This window comes from Heptranchias perlo, chromosome 39, assembly GCF_035084215.1.
Source record: "Heptranchias perlo isolate sHepPer1 chromosome 39, sHepPer1.hap1, whole genome shotgun sequence".
In the NCBI taxonomy this organism is placed as follows: Eukaryota; Metazoa; Chordata; class Chondrichthyes; order Hexanchiformes; family Hexanchidae; genus Heptranchias; species Heptranchias perlo.
The window spans coordinates 2,788,052-2,811,619 of record NC_090363.1 but is presented as its reverse complement, the minus strand read 5'-3'; the positions used below and the strand labels follow the sequence as shown (position 1 = coordinate 2,811,619).

Below are 23,568 nucleotides of genomic sequence, written 5' to 3'. Positions count from 1 at the left end.
CAGCCAAATGCACAGTTTACCTGCACAGGGCACTGGTGAACACCTCTCTGTTTAACCAGCCTGGGCCACCCTATCTGTTGGAGCATTGACTCATTGCACTAACGAATAAGAAAATAAGCAAAGCCACAAAACACAAAAAGGCCACAGAAATCTAGAGGCAAATGTGAAGAATCCCAGCAGAACCCCCCCCCCTCTCCACCCAAACCCCCCACAAACCTGCAGCACCAATAAAGAGCACAACACTTCTCTATCAATAGTGCTGGCGGCTTGGTCTGGGTATGATCATCATACGATAGGGTTTCACTTTCAGCAGGAATCCAAGCACCCCATGCAGATCCGGGAGCTGGCCAGCCTCGGCCGGCAGGAACTGAAAATCCTTCAGGAGGTACGCCATGAAAAAGAAGGTTTCCATTCGCGCAATGGCCTCGCCCATACACAACCTGGCACCAGCCCCGAACGTGATCACGTTCCTCATGGTCCTCTCAGCATCAGCTGTCTCCAAGAAACGTTCTGTGGTCAGCAAAACAAATCAACCCTCAGTTCACAGAAAATTCTCCACTTTCTCAACTACAGCTATTGATCTTTACCTGCACTGAAATCTATTGGGCCAGTCCCAATCCATTGCCCATTGATCTTTACCTGGTCTGAATTGTGTTGGATCAGTTCAATCCATTGCTCATTGAGCTTCACCTGGTCTGAATTGAGTTGGATCGGTTCAATCCATTGCCCATTGATCTTTACCTGGCCTGAATCGAGTGGGATCGTGTTCAATCCATTGCCCATTGATCTTTACCTGGTCTGAATCGAGTGGGATCGGTTCAATCCATTGCTCATTGATCTTTACCTGGTCTGAATCGAGTGGGATCGGTTCAATCCATTGCCCGTTGATCTTTACCTGGTCTGAATCGAGTGGGATCGTGTTCAATCCATTGCCCATTGATCTTTACCTGGCCTGAATCGAGTGGGATCGTGTTCAATCCATTGCCCGTTGATCTTTACCTGGCCTGAATCGAGTGGGATCGGTTCAATCCATTGCCCATTGATCTTTACCTGGCCTGAATCGAGTGGGATCGGTTCAATCCATTGCCCGTTGATCTTTACCTGGCCTGAATCGAGTGGGATCGGTTCAATCCATTGCCCATTGATCTTTACCTGGCCTGAATCGAGTGGGATCGGTTCAATCCATTGCCCGTTGATCTTTACCTGGCCTGAATCGAGTGGGATCGGTTCAATCCATTGCCCGTTGATCTTTACCTGGCCTGAATCGAGTGGGATCGGTTCAATCCATTGCCCATTGATCTTTACCTGGCCTGAATCGAGTGGGATCGGTTCAATCCATTGCCCGTTGATCTTTACCTGGCCTGAATCGAGTGGGATCGGTTCAATCCATTGCCCATTGATCTTTACCTGGCCTGAATCGAGTGGGATCGGTTCAATCCATTGCCCGTTGATCTTTACCTGGCCTGAATCGAGTGGGATCGGTTCAATCCATTGCCCGTTGATCTTTACCTGGCCTGAATCGAGTGGGATCGGTTCAATCCATTGCCCATTGATCTTTACCTGGCCTGAATCGAGTGGGATCGGTTCAATCCATTGCCCATTGATCTTTACCTGGCCTGAATCGAGTGGGATCGGTTCAATCCATTGCCCGTTGATCTTTACCTGGCCTGAATCGAGTGGGATCGGTTCAATCCATTGCCCATTGATCTTTACCTGGCCTGAATCGAGTGGGATCGCTCCATTTCCGTTCGTCGTGATGAGCTCCGAACAGGTTCGGGATCACGTTCGTTCCCTTCTCAATAAAATAACCTGCAACACTGAGAAAAACACCAATTAAATCGACTCAAAGGAGACTCGGCACCGGAAAATATCAAACTCGGTCCCGGGGAAAGTGGAGGAGGTTTCACCGCCCGAGGGGCTCGGAGAGGGGGGGGGTCACTGAGCGACTCGTCCCTCATTGGCCCTGAGTTTATTCTCTGTTATATTTGCCTCTGGGGGGGAGGTGGGGGGGGGGGGGGGAGTGTGGGGGGGGTGAGTGTGGGGGGGGAGTGTGGGGGGGGAGTGGGGGGGGTGAGTGTGGGGGGGTGAGTGTGGGGGGAGAGTGGGGGGGGAGTGGGGGGGGTGAGTGTGGGGGGGGTGAGTGTGGGGGGGTGAGTGTGGGGGGGGGTGAGTGTGGGGGGGGAGTGTGGGGGGGTGAGTGTGGGGGGGGAGTGGGGGGGTGAGTGTGGGGGGGGTGAGTGTGGGGGGGTGAGTGTGGGGGGAGAGTGGGGGGGGAGTGGGGGGGGTGAGTGTGGGGGGGGTGAGTGTGGGGGGGTGAGTGTGGGGGGTGAGTGTGGGGGGGTGAGTGTGGGGGGAGAGTGGGGGGGGGGAGTGGGGGGTGAGTGTGGGGGGGGAGTGGGGGGGGGAGTGGGGGGGGGGGAGTGGGGGGGGGAGTGGGGGGGAGTGGGGGGTGAGTGGGGGGGGGGGGAGTGGGGGGTGAGTGGGGGGGGTCTGTGGGGGGGGCGGAGCGGGGGAGGAAGTGTTGATTTGTGCGGCTCCCTCTCTCTCGGGCTGGTGTTTCCGGCCCATCAATTTTGTATTTTTGTCTATCAATTAAGCCATTGTTTGAAAGTGCTGTGGAGGGGACGGTCGGTCGGTGAGTGGAGGGGACGGTCGGTCGGTGAGTGGAGGGGACGGTCGGTCGGTGAGTGGAGGGGACGGTCGGTCGGTGAGTGGAGGGGACGGTCGGTCGGTGAGTGGAGGGGACGGTCGGTCGGTGAGTGGAGGGGACGGTCGGTCGGTGAGTGGAGGGGACGGTCGGTCGGTGATGATTTGTTACCCAAGGTATTTTGTTTCAATGCTTTCCCACTTGACAAGAGCGACATAAGTGATCTTGAATTTGTTGGTCAAACTCTTATCTATGAATCAATGATTATCGTTCAAATTCCATCCCAGCATTCGGGTTCACCACCTCGACTGACATTTCACTGAGGGAGTGCTGTACTGTCGGAGGGTCAGTACTGAGGGAGCGCCGCACTGTTGGAGGGTCAGTACCGAGGGAGCGCTGTACTGTCGGAGGGTCAGTACTGAGGGAGCGCCGCACTGTCGGAGGGTCAGTACTGAGGGAGCGCCGCACTGTCGGAGGGTCAGTACTGAGGGAGCGCCGCACTGTCGGAGGGTCAGTACTGAGGGAGCGCCGCACTGTCGGAGGGTCAGTACTGAGGGAGCGCTGCACTGTCGGAGGGTCAGTACTGAGGGAGCGCCGCACTGTCGGAGGGTCAGTACTGAGGGAGCGCCGCACTGTCGGAGGGTCAGTACTGAGGGAGCGCTGCACTGTCGGAGGGTCGTTACTGAGGGAGCGCTGCACTGTCGGAGGGTCAGTACTGAGGGAGTGCTGCACTGTCGGAGGGTCAGTACTGAGGGAGCGCTGCACTGTCGGAGGGTCAGTACTGAGGGAGAGCTGCACTGTCGGAGGGTCAGTACTGAGGGAGCGCTGCACTGTCGGAGGATCAGTAGTGAGGGAGAGCTGCACTGTCGGAGGGTCAGTACTGAGGGAGTGCTGCACTGTCGGAGGGTCAGTACCGAGGGAGCGCTGCACTGTCGGAGGGTCAGTACCGAGGGAGCGCTGCACTGTCGGAGGGTCAGTACCGAGGGAGCGGTGCACTGTCGGAGGGTCAGTACCGAGGGAGCGCTGCACCGTCGGAGGGGCCGACTTTCAGATGAGATGTTAAACCGAGGCCCCGTCTGCCCTCTCAGGTGGATGTAAAAGATCCCACGGCCACTAGTTCTCCCCGGTGTCCTGGACAATATTTATCCCTCAACCAACATCACTAAAACAGATTATCTGATCATTTATCACATTGCTGTTTTGGGATCTTGCTGTGCACAATTTGGCTCCTGTGTTTCCTACATTACAACAGTGACTACACGTCAAAATGTACTTCATTGGCTGTAAAGCGCTTTGGCACATCCTGAGGTCATGAAAGGCGCTGTAGAAATGCAGGACTTTCTTTCTTCTTTCTTTCCTTTCTGCCATCATCCTTCCCTTCATTTCCCTCTCTCCTCCTCCGGCCACCCATCCTTCCCTTCATTTCCCTCTCTCCTCCTCCGGCCACCCATCCTTCCCTTCATTTCCCTCTCTCCTCCTCCGTCCACCCATCCCTCCCTTCATTTCCCTCTCTCCTCCTTGGTCGACCCATCCCTCCCTTCATTTCCCTCTCTCCTCCTCCGGCCCCCTATCCCTCCCTTCATTTCCCTCTCTCCTCCTCCGGCCCCCTATCCTTCCCTTCATTTCCCTCTCTCCTCCTCGGTCGACCCATCCTTCCCTTCATTTCCCTCTCTCCTCCTCCGGCCACCCATCCTTCCCTTCATTTCCCTCTCTCCTCCTCGGTCGACCCATCCCTCCCTTCATTTCCCTCTCTCCTCCTCGGTCCACCCATCCCTCCCTTCATTTCCCTCTCTCCTCCTCCGGCCCCCTATCCCTCCCTTCATTTCCCTCTCTCCTCCTCGGTCGACCCATCCTTCCCTTCATTTCCCTCTCTCCTCCTCCGTCCACCCATCCTTCCCTTCATTTCCCTCTCTCCTCCTCCGTCCACCCATCCTTCCCTTCATTTCCCTCTCTCCTCCTCCGTCCACCCATCCTTCCCTTCATTTCCCTCTCTCCTCCTCCGTCCACCCATCCTTCCCTTCATTTCCCTCTCTCCTCCTCCGGCCACCTATCCTTCCCTTCATTTCCCTCTCTCCTCCTTGGTCGACCCATCCCTCCCTTCATTTCCCTCTCTCCTCCTCCGGCCACCCATCCTTCCCTTCATTTCCCTCTCTCCTCCTCGGTCCACCTATCCCTCCCTCCTTCATGCCCTCCTTTCTCTCTCACACTGTTGATGGGTTCGGGTAAGGTCTGAGCCCATGAGATAAAAGATTTTCTGATTAATTCCAATTTTTGAACCAATAGGGCTGTGGGATAGTGGTCACATGTTCTTTTCAGTTGGTTCCTGGGAAATTTGAGCCATTTAGAAGTGTCTTGGTCTACCTTTGAGCCAATCATAATCCTTTGCCTTATGTTTTTCTGCATCCTACAGAACACACAAGTAACGCAGTAAATTGGTTTGTCACTGAGACCCGTCTCTCCATCCCTTTGAGTTGTGTAATGAATATTTCTGTTCAATCTGCTTTCCCTCTGCCTAGAAAGTAAAGCCCGGCAAAGCTCCAAAGACCCTGCCAACCCTCTCAGTCATGGGATGGTGGGGGATAGCAACCAAAGTCACTGCAGAAAATGACATAGGAATTGAGCAGGAGTTGACTGGCTGGGAGGTGGAGATACCTTGTGTCGCAGGTCGTACGGTGCATCATGGACAGAGGGACTATGGGTCTCAGGCGCAGAACCTCTGCAATGGTGGCATTAAGGAGCAGCAGCTTCTTCCTGTCAGCGTACGTCGGGTATCGGTCGTCTCCGACAATGTCGCAGATTTCACGATAAATTCTGTCCTGAATCTGAAAAGACAACGGTGGATCTTATTAAAGGGGTTGACCGGACTGTCACGCATTGTCACGTGTTGACCAGACTGTCACGTGTTGACCAGAGTGTCACGCATTGTCACGTGTTGACCGGAGTGTCACGCGTTGACCGGACTGTCACGCGTTGACCAGACTGTCACGCGTTGACCGGAGTGTCACGCGTTGACCAGACTGTCACGCGTTGACCGGAGTGTCACGTGTTGACCGGAGTGTCACGTGTTGACCGGACTGTCACGCGTTGACCGGAGTGTCACGTGTTGACCGGAGTGTCACGCGTTGACCGGAGTGTCACGCGTTGACCGGAGTGTCACGCGTTGACCGGACTGTCACGTGTTGACCGGACTGTCACGCGTTGACCGGACTGTCACGCGTTGACCAGAGTGTCACGTGTTGACCAGAGTGTCACGTGTTGACATGGTTGACCGGACTGTCACGTGTTGACCAGAGTGTCACGTGTTGACACGGTTGACCGGACTGTCACGTGTTGACCAGAGTGTCACGTGTTGACACGGTTGACCGGACTGTCACGTGTTGACCAGAGTGTCACGTGTTGACACGGTTGACCGGACTGTCACGTGTTGACCAGAGTGTCACGTGTTGACACGGTTGACCGGACTGTCACGTGTTGACCAGAGTGTCACGTGTTGACACGGTTGACCGGACTGTCACGTGTTGACCAGAGTGTCACGTGTTGACACGGTTGACCGGACTGTCACGTGTTGACCAGAGTGTCACGTGTTGACACGGTTGACCGGACTGTCACGTGTTGACCGGACTGTCACGTGTTGACCAGAGTGTCATGTGTTGACATGGTTGACCAGACTGTCACGTGTTGACATGGTTGACCGGACTGTCACATGTTGACCAGAGTGTCATGTGTTGACCAGAGTGTCACGTGTTGACATGGTTGACCACAGTATCACTGGTTAGCTGGGGTCTAACCTTGCCAATCTCCTTCCCGTCCTACTCACCCCTCCCAGCGCTGACCCTGTGAACTCTGCCAGTGGGTCAGCTCTCACCGCCCCTCTCTGCATCTCCCTCCCGAATGTCCGTTCACTTGTGAACAAGGCCCTTGCCATCCATGAGCTTATTGTGGATGATTGCATCGACAGCATGGCCTTGACGGAAACCTGGCTTGACCATGAGACCCACCTCCTGCTCCCTCGACCCTATTCCCACCAAACTGCTGACCACCCAACTTCCCTTCCTGGCCCTTATATTAGCTAATATTGTTAACAGTATCTCCTCTGGTACTGTCCCCCTCCCCTTCAAATCTGCTCAATCACCCACCTCCTCAAAAAAACCATCCTTGACCCCTCTGTCCTTGCAAACTACTGCCCCATCTCCAACCTCCCTTTTCTCTCCAAAGTCCTTGAATGTGTGGTCACCTCCCAAATCTGTACCCATCTTTCCTGCAACTCCATGTTTGAATCTCTCCAATCAGGTTTCTGCCCTTGCCACAGTACTGAAACGGCCCTTATCAAAGTCACAAATTACATCCTATGTGACTATGACGATGGTAAACTATCGCTCCTAATCCTTCTCCACCTGTCTCCAGCCTCTGACACGGTCGACCACACCATCCTCCTCCAACCCCTCTCCTCCGTCGTCCAGCTGAACTCACCTGGTTCCATTCTTATCCATCCAGTCATAGCCAGAGAATCTCCTGCAATGGCGTCTCTTCCCTCTCCTGCACCGTTACCTGTAGAGTCCCCAATGATCTATCCTTGGCCCTCTCCTATTTCTCATCTACATGTTGCTCCCCAGTGACATCATCCGAAAACACGACGTCAGGTTTCACATGTACGCTGACACCCAGCTCTACCTCACCACCACCTCCCTCGACCCCTCCACTGTCTCTCATTTCTGGTCCAACATCCAGTACTGGATGAGCAAAAATTTCCTCCAACTAAATATTGGGAAGACCGAAGCCATTGTCTTTGGTCTCCTTCAAAAACTCCATTCCCTCGCCACCGACTCCATCCCTCTCCCCGGCCTCTGTCTGAGGCTGAACCAGACCGTTCACAACCTTGGCGTCCTATTTGACCCTGAGATGAGCTTCTGACCCCATATCCGCTCCATCACCAAGACCGCCTACTCCCACCTCCGTAACATCGCCCGTCTCCGCCCCGGCCTCAGCTCATCTGCTGCTGAAGCCCTCATCCGTGCCTTTGTTAACCCCAGACTGGATTATTCCAATGCTCTCCTGGCCGGCCTCCCATCTTCCACCCTCCATAAACTTGAGCTCATCCAAAACTCTGCTGCCCGTATCCTAACTCGCACCAAGTCCCGTTCACCCATCACCCCCCTGTGCTCACTGACTTACACTGGCTCCCGGTCTGGGAACGTCTCGATTTAAAATTCTCATCCTTGTTTTCAAATCCCTCCGTGACATGGTTGACCAGACTGTCACGTGTTGACACGGTTGACCAGACTGTCACGTGTTGACATGGTTGTGATTGACAGGAGTCACACGCTGACATGCCTTCTGCTCTCCCCTCCCTACTTGTTTTCACTTAATGTCTCCCCATCTGCCCGCCCCGGCCCCCCCAAACAGTAAGACACTTTCTCCGAGGAGAATAATGGGGGTCATGAACTTACATTGTATCACTACAGCACACTGTAAAAAGTCACCACAAAGACTGAGTGTGGTGGAGCAGAGGAACATTGAAAAGAGGAGAATCTTCATCCCCTCTCTCTGAGTTGGGATTGACTTTGTTGCATGTGCGTTACAGCAGTTTCAAGTTGCCTTGCCTTGAACGGTTGGACTGACGGGACCGCGGGAGATGACACCTTTGCTTTGAACACGTGCTGTATAATTTATGGGCTGTCACTCACCTCTGGCCGATGAATCAGAAAGGCAATTGCCCAGCCTAAGAAGGAAGCTGTAGTTTCCATGCCACCAACAAACAGGTCCACAATTGCCATATGAATATGTTCCTCTGTGATCTCCCCCAAATCTGAAGTGCCTTTCTCTTGGTCCCAGAAGTACTTCATCATTGCATCTGTGATATCTCGAATCTTCCCCTTCTGATATGTCTCCTATAACACAAAGCTTTTAATGTAACCTCCCAAACCCGCAACCTCCACCACCTAGAAGGACAAGAGCAGCAGGCACATGGGAACAACACCACCTGCACGTTCCCCTCCAAGTCACACACCGTCCCGACTTGGAAATATATCGGCCGTTCCTTCATCGTCGCTGGGTCAAAATCCTGGAACTCCCTTCCGAACAGCACTGTGGGAGAACCTTCACCACACGGACTGCAGCGGTTCAAGAAGGCGGCTCACCACCACCTTCTCGAGGGCAATTAGGGATGGGCAATAAATGCCGGCCTCGCCAGCGACGCCCACATCCCGTGAATGAATTTTTTTAATGTGCTGACTCAGGACAGATCCTGGGACAATGGAATAATTTTTTTCCCAGTCCGTTTTAGCCCAGATACTTTCATTCCCTCGTATTAATTATTCTGACAAACTGTTCCAATCCCTTCTTTTATTGAGCCAGTATCATGTGTAATTACTCATACTCTTTATCTTCTCTTATCACTGGGGCAGTCAGGGGGGGGGGAATTCCTGCCGGGGACCTCAAAGTCCATTGTCGTAGCTTTAGCGGAAGATCGGCTGAAATCCGGGAGATACGATTCCCGGGTCTGCTCCAGCTTCGCCAGATGCAGAGTAAAGCTCCCTCAACTTGGCCCCAACAAAGAGTTTCAACCCCCCCCGCCCCCCCGTCCAACCCCAGAAGAGCGCCCCCTACTGCAACCAGTGGGACATTTGTTTTCCAAACTCCACCCCAGCCACCCTGAAGCTGGTTGGGTGACATTGTCAATTAATGCCATGTCTGGGCAGTCAGTCTGCCCAATAGTCATTTCACATCTTACAGCTGGCAGGCTCAGAAGACTTTCACTACCATAGCTGCCAGCCATGTCTCAGTGGGCAGCACTCTCTCACCCTCGCCCCTAGGTCAGAAGGTCATGGGTTTGAGTCCCCACTCCAGAGACTTGAGCACATAATCCAGGCCGACACTCCCAGTGCAGTACTGAGGGAGTGCTGCACTGTCAGAGGTGCCGTCTTTCAGATGAGACGTTAAACCGAGGCCCCCTCTGCCCCTCTCAGGCAGATGTAAAATATCCCATGGCACTATTTTGTAGACGAGCAGGGGGAGATCTCCACGGTGTCCTGGGGCCAATATTTATCCCTCAACCGACATCACTAAAACAGATTATCTGGTCATTATCACATTGCTGTTTGTGGGATCTTGCTGTGCGCAAATTGGCTGCCGTGTTTCCTACGTTACAACAGTGAGCACACTTCAAGAAAGTACTTCATTGGCTGTAAAGCGCTTTGGGACATCCTGAGGTTGTGAAAGGTGATATATAAATGCAAGATCTTTCTTTCCTGCCATCGATCTGGGCTGGCATGAAGAGAAGTCACAATATTTCTTACTTACACTGGGTTTGGTTCATTTTTATCTCTACGACTACACCCGATGCTCTCTCCTGAGACTCATAAGAACGTAAGAAATGGGAGCAGGAGTAGGCCATCCGGCCCCTCGAGCCTGCTCCGCCATTCAATCAGATCATGGCTGATCTCCAACCTCAACTTGGGCTTGAGTTCACTGTTTGGGCAGAGAAGAATGGTCTTTACCTCGTATCGAACGTACCTTGTCAATGGGACCGGGAATCTTGGAATGCCAACACTGGGCCGCAGAATGGAAACGTTCCCACTCCCGCACTCTGAGTGCCATCGCACTGAGCAGAAGCAATTAATCACTAGACAGCCACCTGACTTCTTGCAGAAATCAAAATTAGGGGTGGAATTTTCTGAGACCCCCCCGAGCAGAGAGAGACTTACTGGAAAATCTGGGTGGCGCTGTCCATGATTTTGCTTCTGTTGACGTTAATGGGTAGACAATCGCAGGCACTACAACCGTGCTTTTCTGATAGGCCGCTCACCGCGTGAGAGGCCCCTCCCCCACCATCCCCCACCCTCTGGTGACGTGGGGGGGGGTCTCAGGAAATTCCAGTCGCGGTCTCAGAAGCCTGCAGGAAATATTTCAGCCTGGGCAGTGCTGTAGACGTGCTCACTCACCTTGTGTCTCTGAATCTGCTGTCGGACAAAGATGTCTCGTTTCTCCACTGCCTTCAGAAAGTCTTTCCATGCTGAATTAGGAAAATTCTAATGAGAAGCACATGAAAGAAGGACATGAGACTCCAGTGTTATTTACAGACATCCAGTGAATGAGACTCCAGCGCTATTCACGGACATCCAGTGCATGAGACCCCAGTGTTATTTACAGACATCCAGTGCATGGAACACCAGTGTTATTTACAGACATCCAGTGCATGAGACTCCAGTGTTATTTACAGACATCCAGTGCATGAGACTCCAGTGCTATTCATGGACATCCAGTGCATAAGACCCCAGTGTTATTTACAGACATCCAGTGCATGGAACACCAGTGTTATTTACAGACATCCAGTGCATGAGACTCCAGTGTTATTTACAGACATCCAGTGAATGAGACTCCAGCGCTATTCACGGACATCCAGTGCATGAGACCCCAGTGTTATTTACAGACATCCAGTGCATGGAACACCAGTGTTATTTACAGACATCCAGTGCATGAGACTCCAGTGTTATTTACAGACATCCAGTGCATGAGACTCCAGTGCTATTCATGGACATCCAGTGCATAAGACCCCAGTGTTATTTACAGACATCCAGTGCATGGAACGCCAGTGTTGTTTACAGACATCCAGTGCATGGAACACCAGTGTTATTTACAGACATCCAGTGCATGAGACTCCAGTGTTATTTACAGACATCCAGTGCATGAGACCCCCAGCGTTATTTACAGACATCCAGTGCATGAGACCCCAATGTTATTTACAGACATCCAGTGCATGAGATTCCAGTGTTATTTACAGACATCCAGTTCATGAGACCCCAGTGTTATTTACAGACATCCAGTTCATGAGACCCCAGTGTTATTTACAGACATCCAGTGCATGAGACCCCAGTGTTATTTACAGACATCCAGTGCAAGCGAGTCCAGTGTTATTTACAGACATCCAGTGCAAGCGAGTCCAGTGTTATTTACAGACATCCAGTGAATGAGACTCCAGCGCTATTCACGGACATCCAGTGCATGAGACCCCAGTGTTATTTACAGACATCCAGTGCATGGAACACCAGTGTTATTTACAGACATCCAGTGCATGAGACTCCAGTGTTATTTACAGACATCCAGTGAATGAGACTCCAGTGCTATTCACGGACATCCAGTGCATGAGACCCCAGTGTTATTTACAGACATCCAGTGCATGGAACGCCAGTGTTATTTACAGACATCCAGTGCATGGAACACCAGTGTTATTTACAGACATCCAGTGCATGAGACTCCAGTGCTATTCATGGACATCCAGTGCATAAGACCCCAGTGTTATTTACAGACATCCAGTGCATGGAACGCCAGTGTTGTTTACAGACATCCAGTGCATGGAACACCAGTGTTATTTACAGACATCCAGTGCATGAGACTCCAGTGTTATTTACAGACATCCAGTGCATGAGACCCCAGCGTTATTTACAGACATCCAGTGCATGAGACCCCAGCGTTATTTACAGACATCCAGTGCATGAGACCCCAATGTTATTTACAGACATCCAGTGCATGAGACTCCAGTGTTATTTACAGACATCCAGTTCATGAGACCCCAGTGTTATTTACAGACATCCAGTTCATGAGACCCCAGTGTTATTTACAGACATCCAGTGCATGAGACCCCAGTGTTATTTACAGACATCCAGTGCAAGCGAGTCCAGTGTTATTTACAGACATCCAGTGCAAGCGAGTCCAGTGTTATTTACAGACATCCAGTGCATGAGACTCCAGTGTTATTTACAGACATCGGGGGTAGATTGTGACTCTGTGTAATGGTGTGAAACAGTTGATAGATAATCAGCTGCCCTGTTTTCCATCTCTCCCCGATTTTTATTTCCATTGAAGTCTAGCTGTAGAAAGACTGGCCACTCAAGCGAGGTGCCCAGAGGCTCCCCTAGCATTGGGGCACTGCCTCCAGGGGAGGAGAGGGAAGGGAGGGGAGAATTGGAGGAGAATAAAAGGAAAGGCCATTCTGCATATATGGGCCAAATGACCAGGGTGGGGCTTCGAGCTGCAAACGTGGTGACCCAATCTCAAATCCCAGGGACATGGTCATTATCAAAAGATGGGGTAGGTGCCAGCAGCGTCTACGGTGATTCCTGGGGATCCAAACCCGCTAGAGGGTTGTGGGGGGGAGTGGGGGGGTGCTGGGGCAGGGAGGGGGGAGAAGGAAAATTGGAGTGGAAGTTTGGTGCTCCTTCAGAAGAGCTGGCGCTGTTTCGGGCAATCAATCTGTCGAGACTTCCCCAATGGTAATTGCCCTGGGCATCCTCCACCACCTGAGCACACTTGCTTCATGCCAGGGTGGACTTTAACTCGGCTGCGGGAAAGGCGGAATTGGCCGGGATTTCAGGCGGGTAAACATTTCCCACCTCTCCTGCCTCTGAGTGATGCTGGGGAGTCAGGGGGTTCAGAAGTTACAAACAGGTATAGGGACCGAGCAGGACCACGTCCCATCCCTAATTCCGACCTCCCCACACAAGCCTCCTCCTTGTTCTGCTCTCACAGGCCCAGGAATTTCAAGGGGGGGCCATGGTTTTTGGCGGGAGAGAAAGAGAGAGAGAGAGAGAGGCCGTTTTGTAGATTGTGCGGTGCCCTGCACCATGTGCGCTGAGAACCCTGTGTTAGAGTCAGTGAGGATAAAGTAAGATCTTCCTTCTTTCTTACCTGGAGAAAAGGGAACGTGTTGAGAATATTGATTGAGGGCGAATCCCAGAGATTGAGCAGCTTCACCACACTGTCATGTATATCCCCAAGTTCAGCATGGTTCTCATCGTGCTGAAATCAGTCATAAAATGAATTATACGATGTATACAGTGAGAGACCCTCCAACTGGTGCCCATGGACCTGCACTGACCCACCACACACTCCCCTTCACCAACACTGACCCACCACACACTCCCCTTCACTAACACTGACCCACCACACACTCCCCTTCACCAACACTGACCCACCACACACTCCCCTTCACTAACACTGACCCACCACACACTCCCCTTCACTAACACTGACCCACCACACACTCCCCTTCACTAACACTGACCCACCACACACTCCCCTTCACCAACACTGACCCACCACACACTCCCCTTCACCAACACTGACCCACCACACACTCCCCTTCACCAACACTGACCCACCACACACTCCCCTTCACCAACACTGACCCACCACACACTCCCCTTCACTAACACTGACCCACCACACACTCCCCTTCACTAACAAACACTGACCCACCACACACTCCCCTTCACCAACACTGACCCACCACACACTCCCCTTCACCAACACTGACCCACCACACACTCCCCTTCACCAACACTGACCCACCACACACTCCCCTTCACCAACACTGACCCACCACACACTCCCCTTCACCAACACTGACCCACCACACACTCCCCTTCACTAACACTGACCCACCACACACTCCCCTTCACTAACAAACACTGACCCACCACACACTCCCCTTCACCAACACTGACCCACCACACACTCCCCTTCACCAACACTGACCCACCACACACTCCCCTTCACCAACACTGACCCACCACACACTCCCCTTCACCAACACTGACCCACCACACACTCCCCTTCACCAACACTGACCCACCACACACTCCCCTTCACTAACACTGACCCACCACACACTCCCCTTCACTAACACTGACCCACCACACACTCCCCTTCACCAACACTGACCCACCACACACTCCCCTTCACCCACACTGACCCACCACACACTCCCCTTCACTAACACTGACCCACCACACACTCCCCTTCACCCACACTGACCCACCACACACTCCCCTTCACCAACACTGACCCACCACACACTCCCCTTCACCAACACTGACCCACCACACACTCCCCTTCACTAACACTGACCCACCACACACTCCCCTTCACCCACACTGACCCACCACACACTCCCCTTCACCAACAAACACTGACCCACCACACACTCCCCTTCACTAACACTGACCCACCACACACTCCCCTTCACTAACACTGACCCACCACACACTCCCCTTCACTAACACTGACCCACCACACACTCCCCTTCACTAACACTGACCCACCACACACTCCCCTTCACCAACACTGACCCACCACACACTCCCCTTCACCAACACTGACCCACCACACACTCCCCTTCACTAACAAACACTGACCCACCACACACTCCCCTTCACTAACACTGACCCACCACACACTCCCCTTCACCAACACTGACCCACCACACACTCCCCTTCACCAATACTGACCCACCACACACTCCCCTTCACTAACACTGACCCTTTATGTTAATTGTGTCCATGTGATTTATATCAATTAGTGCTAATTGTATTCAGGTGGTGCTTATCAATTGGGAACTCTCTTGTATCCAGTAAGAAGAGAGCTGATCCGGGGTGTGGTGGGTGTTGTGTGAAACTCTGTGAATAAAGGCTTGGAAGCAACTGAGGACCAGGCTCTGGTATTCTCTCCCTCACCACTGGGCTATCCCTTTAATTACACAGTGTACGGTCCCATTGACTCATTATATGCTCCCATTCACTAACACTGACCCCGTGTGTAGTTCCATTCTCTAACACTGACCCCGTGTGTAGTTCCATTCTCTAACACTGACCCCGTGTGTAGTTCCATTCTCTAACACTGACCCTGTGTGTAGTTCCATTCACTAACACTGACCCCGTGTGTAGTTCCATTCTCTAACACTGACCCCGCATGTAGTTCCATTCTCGAACACTAACCCCGTGTGTGGTTCCATTCTCTAACACTGACCCCGTGTGTAGTTCCATTCTCTAACACTGACCCCGTGTGTGGTTCCATTCTCGAACACTAACCCCGTGTGTAGTTCCATTCACTAACACTGACCCCGTGTGTAGTTCCATTCTCTAACACTGACCCCGTGTGTGGTTCCATTCTCGAACAATAACCCCGTGTGTAGTTCCATTCACTAACACTGACCCTGTGTGTAGTTCCATTCTCTAACACTGACCCTGTGTGTAGTTCCATTCTCTAACACTGACCCTGTGTGTAGTTCCATTCACTAACACTGACCCCGTGTGTAGTTCCATTCTCTAACACTGACCCTATGTGTAGTTCCATTCACTAACACTGACCCCGTGTGTAGTTCCATTCTCTAACACTGACCCCGTGTGTAGTTCCATTCTCTAACACTGACCCTGTGTGTAGTTCCATTCTCTAACACTGACCCTGTGTGTAGTTCCATTCTCTAACACTGACCCTGTGTGTAGTTCCATTCACTAACACTGACCCTGTGTGTAGTTCCATTCTCTAACACTGACCCTGTGTGTAGTTCCATTCTCTAACACTGACCCTGTGTGTAGTTCCATTCTCTAACACTGACCCTGTGTGTAGTTCCATTCTCTAACACTGACCCTGTGTGTAGTTCCATTCACTAACACTGACCCCGTGTGTAGTTCCATTCTCTAACACTGACCCTGTGTGTAGTTCCATTCTCTAACACTGACCCTGTGTGTAGTTCCATTCTCTAACACTGACCCTGTGTGTAGTTCCAATCACTAACACTGAACCTGTGTGTAGTTCCAATCACTAACACTGACCCTGTGTGTAGTTCCATTCTCTAACACTGACCCCGTGTGTAGTTCCATTCTCTAACACTGACCCTGTGTGTAGTTCCATTCACTAACACTGACCCCGTGTGTAGTTCCAATCACTAACACTGACCCCGTGTGTAGTTCCATTCTCTAACACTGACCCTGTGTGTAGTTCCAATCACTAACACTGACCCTGTGTGTAGTTCCATTCTCTAACACTGACCCCGTGTGTAGTTCCAATCACTAACACTGACCCTGTGTGTAGTTCCATTCTCTAACACTGACCCCGTGTGTAGTTCCAATCACTAACACTGACCCTGTGTGTAGTTCCAATCACTAACACTGACCCTGTGTGTAGTTCCATTCACTAACACTGACCCCGTGTGTAGTTCCATTCTCTAACACTGACCCTGTGTGTAGTTCCAATCACTAACACTGACCCCGTGTGTAGTTCCATTCTCTAACACTGACCCTGTGTGTAGTTCCAATCACTAACACTGACCCCGTGTGTAGTTCCATTCTCTAACACTGACCCCGTGTGTAGTTCCATTCTCTAACACTGACCCCGTGTGTAGTTCCATTCTCGAACACTGACCCCGTGTGTAGTTCCATTCTCTAACACTGACCCTGTGTGTAGTTCCAATCACTAACACTGACCCCGTGTGTAGTTCCATTCTCTAACACTGACCCTGTGTGTGGTTCCATTCACTAACACTGACCCTGTGTGTAGTTCCATTCTCTAACACTGACCCTGTGTGTGGTTCCATTCACTAACACTGACCCTGTGTGTACTTCCATTCACTAACACTGACCCCGTGTGTAGTTCCATTCACTAACACTGACCCTGTGTGTAGTTCCATTCTCTAACACTGACCCTGTGTGTGGTTCCATTCACTAACACTGACCCTGTGTGTAGTTCCATTCACTAACACTGACCCCGTGTGTAGTTCCATTCTCTAACACTGACCCCGTGTGTAGTTCCATTCACTAACACTGACCCCGTGTGTAGTTCCAATCACTAACACTGACCCTGTGTGTGGTTCCATTCACTAACACTGACCCTGTGTGTGGTTCCATTCACTAACACTGACCCTGTGTGTAGTTCCATTCACTAACACTGACCCCGTGTGTAGTTCCATTCACTAACACTGACCCTGTGTGTAGTTCCATTCACTAACACTGACCCCGTGTGTAGTTCCATTCTCTAACACTGACCCCGTGTGTAGTTCCATTCACTAACACTGACCCTGTGTGTAGTTCCATTCACTAACACTGACCCCGTGTGTAGTTCCATTCTCTAACACTGACCCCGTGTGTAGTTCCATTCACTAACACTGACCCTGTGTGTAGTTCCATTCACTAACACTGACCCCGTGTGTAGTTCCATTCACTAACACTGACCCCGTGTGTAGTTCCATTCTCTAACACTGACCCTGTGTGTAGTTCCATTCACTAACACTGACCCTGTGTGTAGTTCCATTCTCTAACACTGACCCTGTGTGTAGTTCCATTCTCTAACACTGACCCTGTGTGTAGTTCCATTCTCTAACACTGACCCTGTGTGTGGTTCCATTCTCTAACACTGACCCTGTGTGTAGTTCCATTCTCTAACACTGACCCTGTGTGTAGTTCCATTCACTAACACTGACCCTGTGTGTAGTTCCATTCTCTAACACTGACCCTGTGTGTAGTTCCATTCACTAACACTGACCCTGTGTGTAGTTCCATTCTCTAACACTGACCCTGTGTGTAGTTCCATTCTCTAACACTGACCCTGTGTGTAGTTCCATTCTCTAACACTGACCCTGTGTGTAGTTCCATTCTCTAACACTGACCCTGTGTGTAGTTCCATTCACTAACACTGACCCTGTGTGTAGTTCCATTCACTAACACTGACCCTGTGTGTAGTTCCATTCACTAACACTGACCCTGTGTGTAGTTCCATTCTCTAACACTGACCCTGTGTGTAGTTCCATTCTCTAACACTGACCCTGTGTGTAGTTCCATTCTCTAACACTGACCCTGTGTGTAGTTCCATTCACTAACACTGACCCCGTGTGTAGTTCCATTCTCTAACACTGACCCCGTGTGTGGTTCCATTCACTAACACTGACCCCGTGTGTAGTTCCATTCTCTAACACTGACCCTGTGTGTAGTTCCATTCTCTAACACTGACCCTGTGTGTAGTTCCATTCTCTAACACTGACCCTGTGTGTAGTTCCAATCACTAACACTGACCCTGTGTGTAGTTCCAATCACTAACACTGACCCTGTGTGTAGTTCCATTCTCTAACACTGACCCCGTGTGTAGTTCCATTCTCTAACACTGACCCTGTGTGTAGTTCCATTCACTAACACTGACCCCGTGTGTAGTTCCAATCACTAACACTGACCCCGTGTGTAGTTCCATTCTCTAACACTGACCCTGTGTGTAGTTCCAATCACTAACACTGACCCTGTGTGTAGTTCCATTCTCTAACACTGACCCCGTGTGTAGTTCCAATCATTAACACTGACCCTGTGTGTAGTTCCATTCTCTAACACTGACCCCGTGTGTAGTTCCAATCACTAACACTGACCCTGTGTGTAGTTCCAATCACTAACACTGACCCTGTGTGTAGTTCCATTCACTAACACTGACCCCGTGTGTAGTTCCATTCTCTAACACTGACCCTGTGTGTAGTTCCAATCACTAACACTGACCCTGTGTGTAGTTCCATTCTCTAACACTGACCCCGTGTGTAGTTCCATTCTCTAACACTGACCCCGTGTGTAGTTCCATTCTCGAACACTGACCCCGTGTGTAGTTCCATTCTCTAACACTGACCATGTGTGTAGTTCCAATCACTAACACTGACCCCGTGTGTAGTTCCATTCTCTAACACTGACCCTGTGTGTGGTTCCATTCACTAACACTGACCCTGTGTGTAGTTCCATTCTCTAACACTGACCCTGTGTGTGGTTCCATTCACTAACACTGACCCTGTGTGTACTTCCATTCACTAACACTGACCCCGTGTGTAGTTCCATTCACTAACACTGACCCTGTGTGTCGTTCCATTCTCTAACACTGACCCTGTGTGTGGTTCCATTCACTAACACTGACCCTGTGTGTAGTTCCATTCACTAACACTGACCCCGTGTGTAGTTCCATTCTCTAACACTGACCCCGTGTGTAGTTCCATTCACTAACACTGACCCCGTGTGTAGTTCCAATCACTAACACTGACCCTGTGTGTGGTTCCATTCACTAACACTGACCCTGTGTGTGGTTCCATTCACTAACACTGACCCTGTGTGTAGTTCCATTCACTAACACTGACCCCGTGTGTAGTTCCATTCACTAACACTGACCCCGTGTGTAGTTCCATTCTCTAACACTGACCCCGTGTGTAGTTCCATTCACTAACACTGACCCTGTGTGTAGTTCCATTCACTAACACTGACCCCGTGTGTCGTTCCATTCTCTAACACTGACCCCGTGTGTAGTTCCATTCACTAACACTGACCCTGTGTGTAGTTCCATTCACTAACACTGACCCCGTGTGTAGTTCCATTCACTAACACTGACCCCGTGTGTAGTTCCATTCTCTAACACTGACCCTGTGTGTAGTTCCATTCTCTAACACTGACCCCGTGTGTAGTTCCATTCTCTAACACTGACCCCGTGTGTAGTTCCATTCACTAACACTGACCCTGTGTGTAGTTCCATTCACTAACACTGACCCCGTGTGTAGTTCCATTCACTAACACTGACCCCGTGTGTAGTTCCATTCTCTAACACTGACCCTGTGTGTAGTTCCATTCACTAACACTGACCCTGTGTGTAGTTCCATTCTCTAACACTGACCCCGTGTGTAGTTCCATTCTCTAACACTGACCCTGTGTGTAGTTCCATTCACTAACACTGACCCCGTGTGTAGTTCCATTCTCTAACACTGACCCCGTGTGTAGTTCCATTCACTAACACTGACCCTGTGTGTAGTTCCATTCACTAACACTGACCCCGTGTGTAGTTCCATTCACTAACACTGACCCCGTGTGTAGTTCCATTCTCTAACACTGACCCTGTGTGTAGTTCCATTCACTAACACTGACCCTGTGTGTAGTTCCATTCTCTAACACTGACCCCGTGTGTAGTTCCATTCACTAACACTGACCCTGTGTGTAGTTCCATTCTCTAACACTGACCCTGTGTGTAGTTCCATTCACTAACACTGACCCTGTGTGTAGTTCCATTCTCTAACACTGACCCCGTGTGTAGTTCCATTCACTAACACTGACCCCGTGTGTAGTTCCATTCTCTAACACTGACCCCGTGTGTAGTTCCATTCTCTAACACTGACCCCGTGTGTAGTTCCATTCTCTAACACAGACCCTGTGTGTACTTCCATTCTCTAACACTGACCCCGTGTGTAGTTCCATTCTCTAACACTGACCCCGTGTGTAGTTCCATTCTCTAACACTGACCCTGTGTGTAGTTCCATTCTCTAACACTGACCCTGTGTGTAGTTCCATTCTCTAACACTGACCCTGTGTGTAGTTCCATTCTCTAACACTGACCCTGTGTGTAGTTCCATTCTCTAACACTGACCCTGTGTGTCGTTCCATTCTCTAACACTGACCCTGTGTGTCGTTCCAATCACTAACACTGACCCTGTGTGTAGTTCCATTCTCTAACACTGACCCTGTGTGTAGTTCCATTCTCTAACACTGACCCCGCGTGTAGTTCCATTCTCTAACACTGACCCCGTGTGTAGTTCCATTCTCTAACACTGACCCCGTGTGTAGTTCCTTTCTCTAACACTGACCCCGTGTGTAGTTCCATTCTCTAACACTGACCCTGTGTGTGGTTCCATTCTCTAACACTGACCCCGTGTGTAGTTCCATTCTCTAACACTGACCCTGTGTGTAGTTCCATTCACTAACACTGACCCCGTGTGTAGTTCCATTCTCTAACACTGACCCTGTGTGTAGTTCCATTCTCTAACACTGACCCTGTGTGTGGTTCCATTCACTAACACTGACCCCGTGTGTAGTTCCATTCTCTAACACTGACCCTGTGTGTGGTTCCATTCTCTAACACTGACCCTGTGTGTAGTTCCATTCTCTAACACTGACCCCGTGTGTAGTTCCATTCACTAACACTGACCCTGTGTGTAGTTCCAATCACTAACACTGACCCTGTGTGTAGTTCCATTCACTAACACTGACCCCGTGTGTAGTTCCATTCACTAACACTGACCCTGTGTGTCGTTCCATTCTCTAACACTGACCCTGTGTGTAGTTCCATTCTCTAACACTGACCCTGTGTGTAGTTCCATTCTCTAACACTGACCCTGTGTGTAGTTCCATTCACTAACACTGACCCCGTGTGTAGTTCCATTCACTAACACTGACCCCGTGTGTAGTTCCATTCTCTAACACTGACCCTGTGTGTAGTTCCATGCACTAACACTGACCCTGTGTGTAGTTCCATTCTCTAACACTGACCCCGTGTGTAGTTCCATTCACTAACACTGACCCTGTGTGTAGTTCCATTCTCTAACACTGACCCTGTGTGTAGTTCCATTCACTAACACTGACCCTGTGTGTAGTTCCATTCTCTAACACTGACCCCGTGTGTAGTTCCATTCACTAACACTGACCCCGTGTGTAGTTCCATTCTCTAACACTGACCCTGTGTGTAGTTCCATTCTCTAACACTGACCCCGTGTGTAGTTCCATTCACTAACACTGACCCCGTGTGTAGTTCCATTCTCTAACACTGACCCTGTGTGTAGTTCCATTCACTAACACTGACCCTGTGTGTAGTTCCATTCTCTAACACTGACCCCGTGTGTAGTTCCATTCACTAACACTGACCCCGTGTGTAGTTCCATTCTCTAACACTGACCCTGTGTGTAGTTCCATTCTCTAACACTGACCCTGTGTGTAGTTCCATTCTCTAACACTGACCCCGTGTGTAGTTCCATTCTCTAACACTGACCCTGTGTGTAGTTCCATTCTCTAACACTGACCCCGTGTGTAGTTCCATTCTCTAACACTGACCCCGTGTGTAGTTCCATTCTCTAACACTGACCCCGTGTGTAGTTCCATTCACTAACACTGACCCTGTGTGTAGTTCCATTCACTAACACTGACCCCGTGTGTAGTTCCATTCTCTAACACTGACCCCGTGTGTAGTTCCATTCTCTAACACTGACCCCGTGTGTAGTTCCATTCACTAACACTGACCCCGTGTGTAGTTCCATTCTCTAACACTGACCCCGTGTGTAGTTCCATTCTCTAACACTGACCCCGTGTGTAGTTCCATTCTCTAACACTGACCCTGTGTGTGGTTCCATTCTCTAACACTGACCCCGTGTGTAGTTCCATTCTCTAACACTGACCCCGTGTGTGGTTCCATTCTCTAACACTGACCCCGTGTGTAGTTCCATTCTCTAACACTGACCCTGTGTGTAGTTCCATTCTCTAACACTGACCCTGTGTGTAGTTCCATTCTCTAACACTGACCCTGTGTGTAGTTCCATTCTCTAACACTGACCCTGTGTGTAGTTCCATTCTCTAACACTGACCCCGTGTGTAGTTCCATTCTCTAACACTGACCCCGTGTGTAGTTCCATTCTCTAACACTGACCCTGTGTGTAGTTCCATTCTCTAACACTGACCCTGTGTGTAGTTCCATTCTCTAACACTGACCCTGTGTGTAGTTCCATTCTCTAACACTGACCCTGTGTGTAGTTCCATTCTCTAACACTGACCCTGTGTGTAGTTCCATTCTCTAACACTGACCCTGTGTGTCGTTCCAATCACTAACACTGACCCTGTGTGTAGTTCCTTTCTCTAACACTGACCCTGTGTGTAGTTCCATTCTCTAACACTGACCCCGCGTGTAGTTCCATTCTCTAACACTGACCCCGTGTGTAGTTCCATTCTCTAACACTGACCCCGTGTGTAGTTCCATTCTCTAACACTGACCCCGTGTGTAGTTCCATTCTCTAACACTGACCCCGTGTGTAGTTCCATTCTCTAACACTGACCCCGTGTGTAGTTCCATTCTCTAACACTGACCCTGTGTGTAGTTCCATTCACTAACACTGACCCCGTGTGTAGTTCCATTCTCTAACACTGACCCTGTGTGTAGTTCCATTCTCTAACACTGACCCTGTGTGTGGTTCCATTCACTAACACTGACCCCGTGTGTAGTTCCATTCTCTAACACTGACCCTGTGTGTGGTTCCATTCTCTAACACTGACCCTGTGTGTAGTTCCATTCTCTAACACTGACCCCGTGTGTAGTTCCATTCACTAACACTG

General features: G+C 50.6%; 1 protein-coding gene across 1 annotated transcript in view; it reads right to left on the bottom strand.

Annotated features, from left to right (window-relative positions):
* Nucleotides 1–250: 250 nt before the first annotated feature.
* Nucleotides 251–23,568, bottom strand: part of cyp21a2 (cytochrome P450, family 21, subfamily A, polypeptide 2) — a 36,520-nt gene continuing 13,202 nt past the window's right edge. The window contains exons 5-10 of the mRNA XM_067973744.1: nucleotides 13,331–13,441; nucleotides 10,588–10,674; nucleotides 8,332–8,535; nucleotides 5,300–5,469; nucleotides 1,714–1,817; nucleotides 251–510 (exon numbers count right to left, since the gene is read on the bottom strand). Of these exons, the coding sequence (XP_067829845.1) occupies nucleotides 251–510; nucleotides 1,714–1,817; nucleotides 5,300–5,469; nucleotides 8,332–8,535; nucleotides 10,588–10,674; nucleotides 13,331–13,441 (936 nt within the window). The remainder of the gene's footprint in view (nucleotides 511–1,713; nucleotides 1,818–5,299; nucleotides 5,470–8,331; nucleotides 8,536–10,587; nucleotides 10,675–13,330; nucleotides 13,442–23,568) is intronic.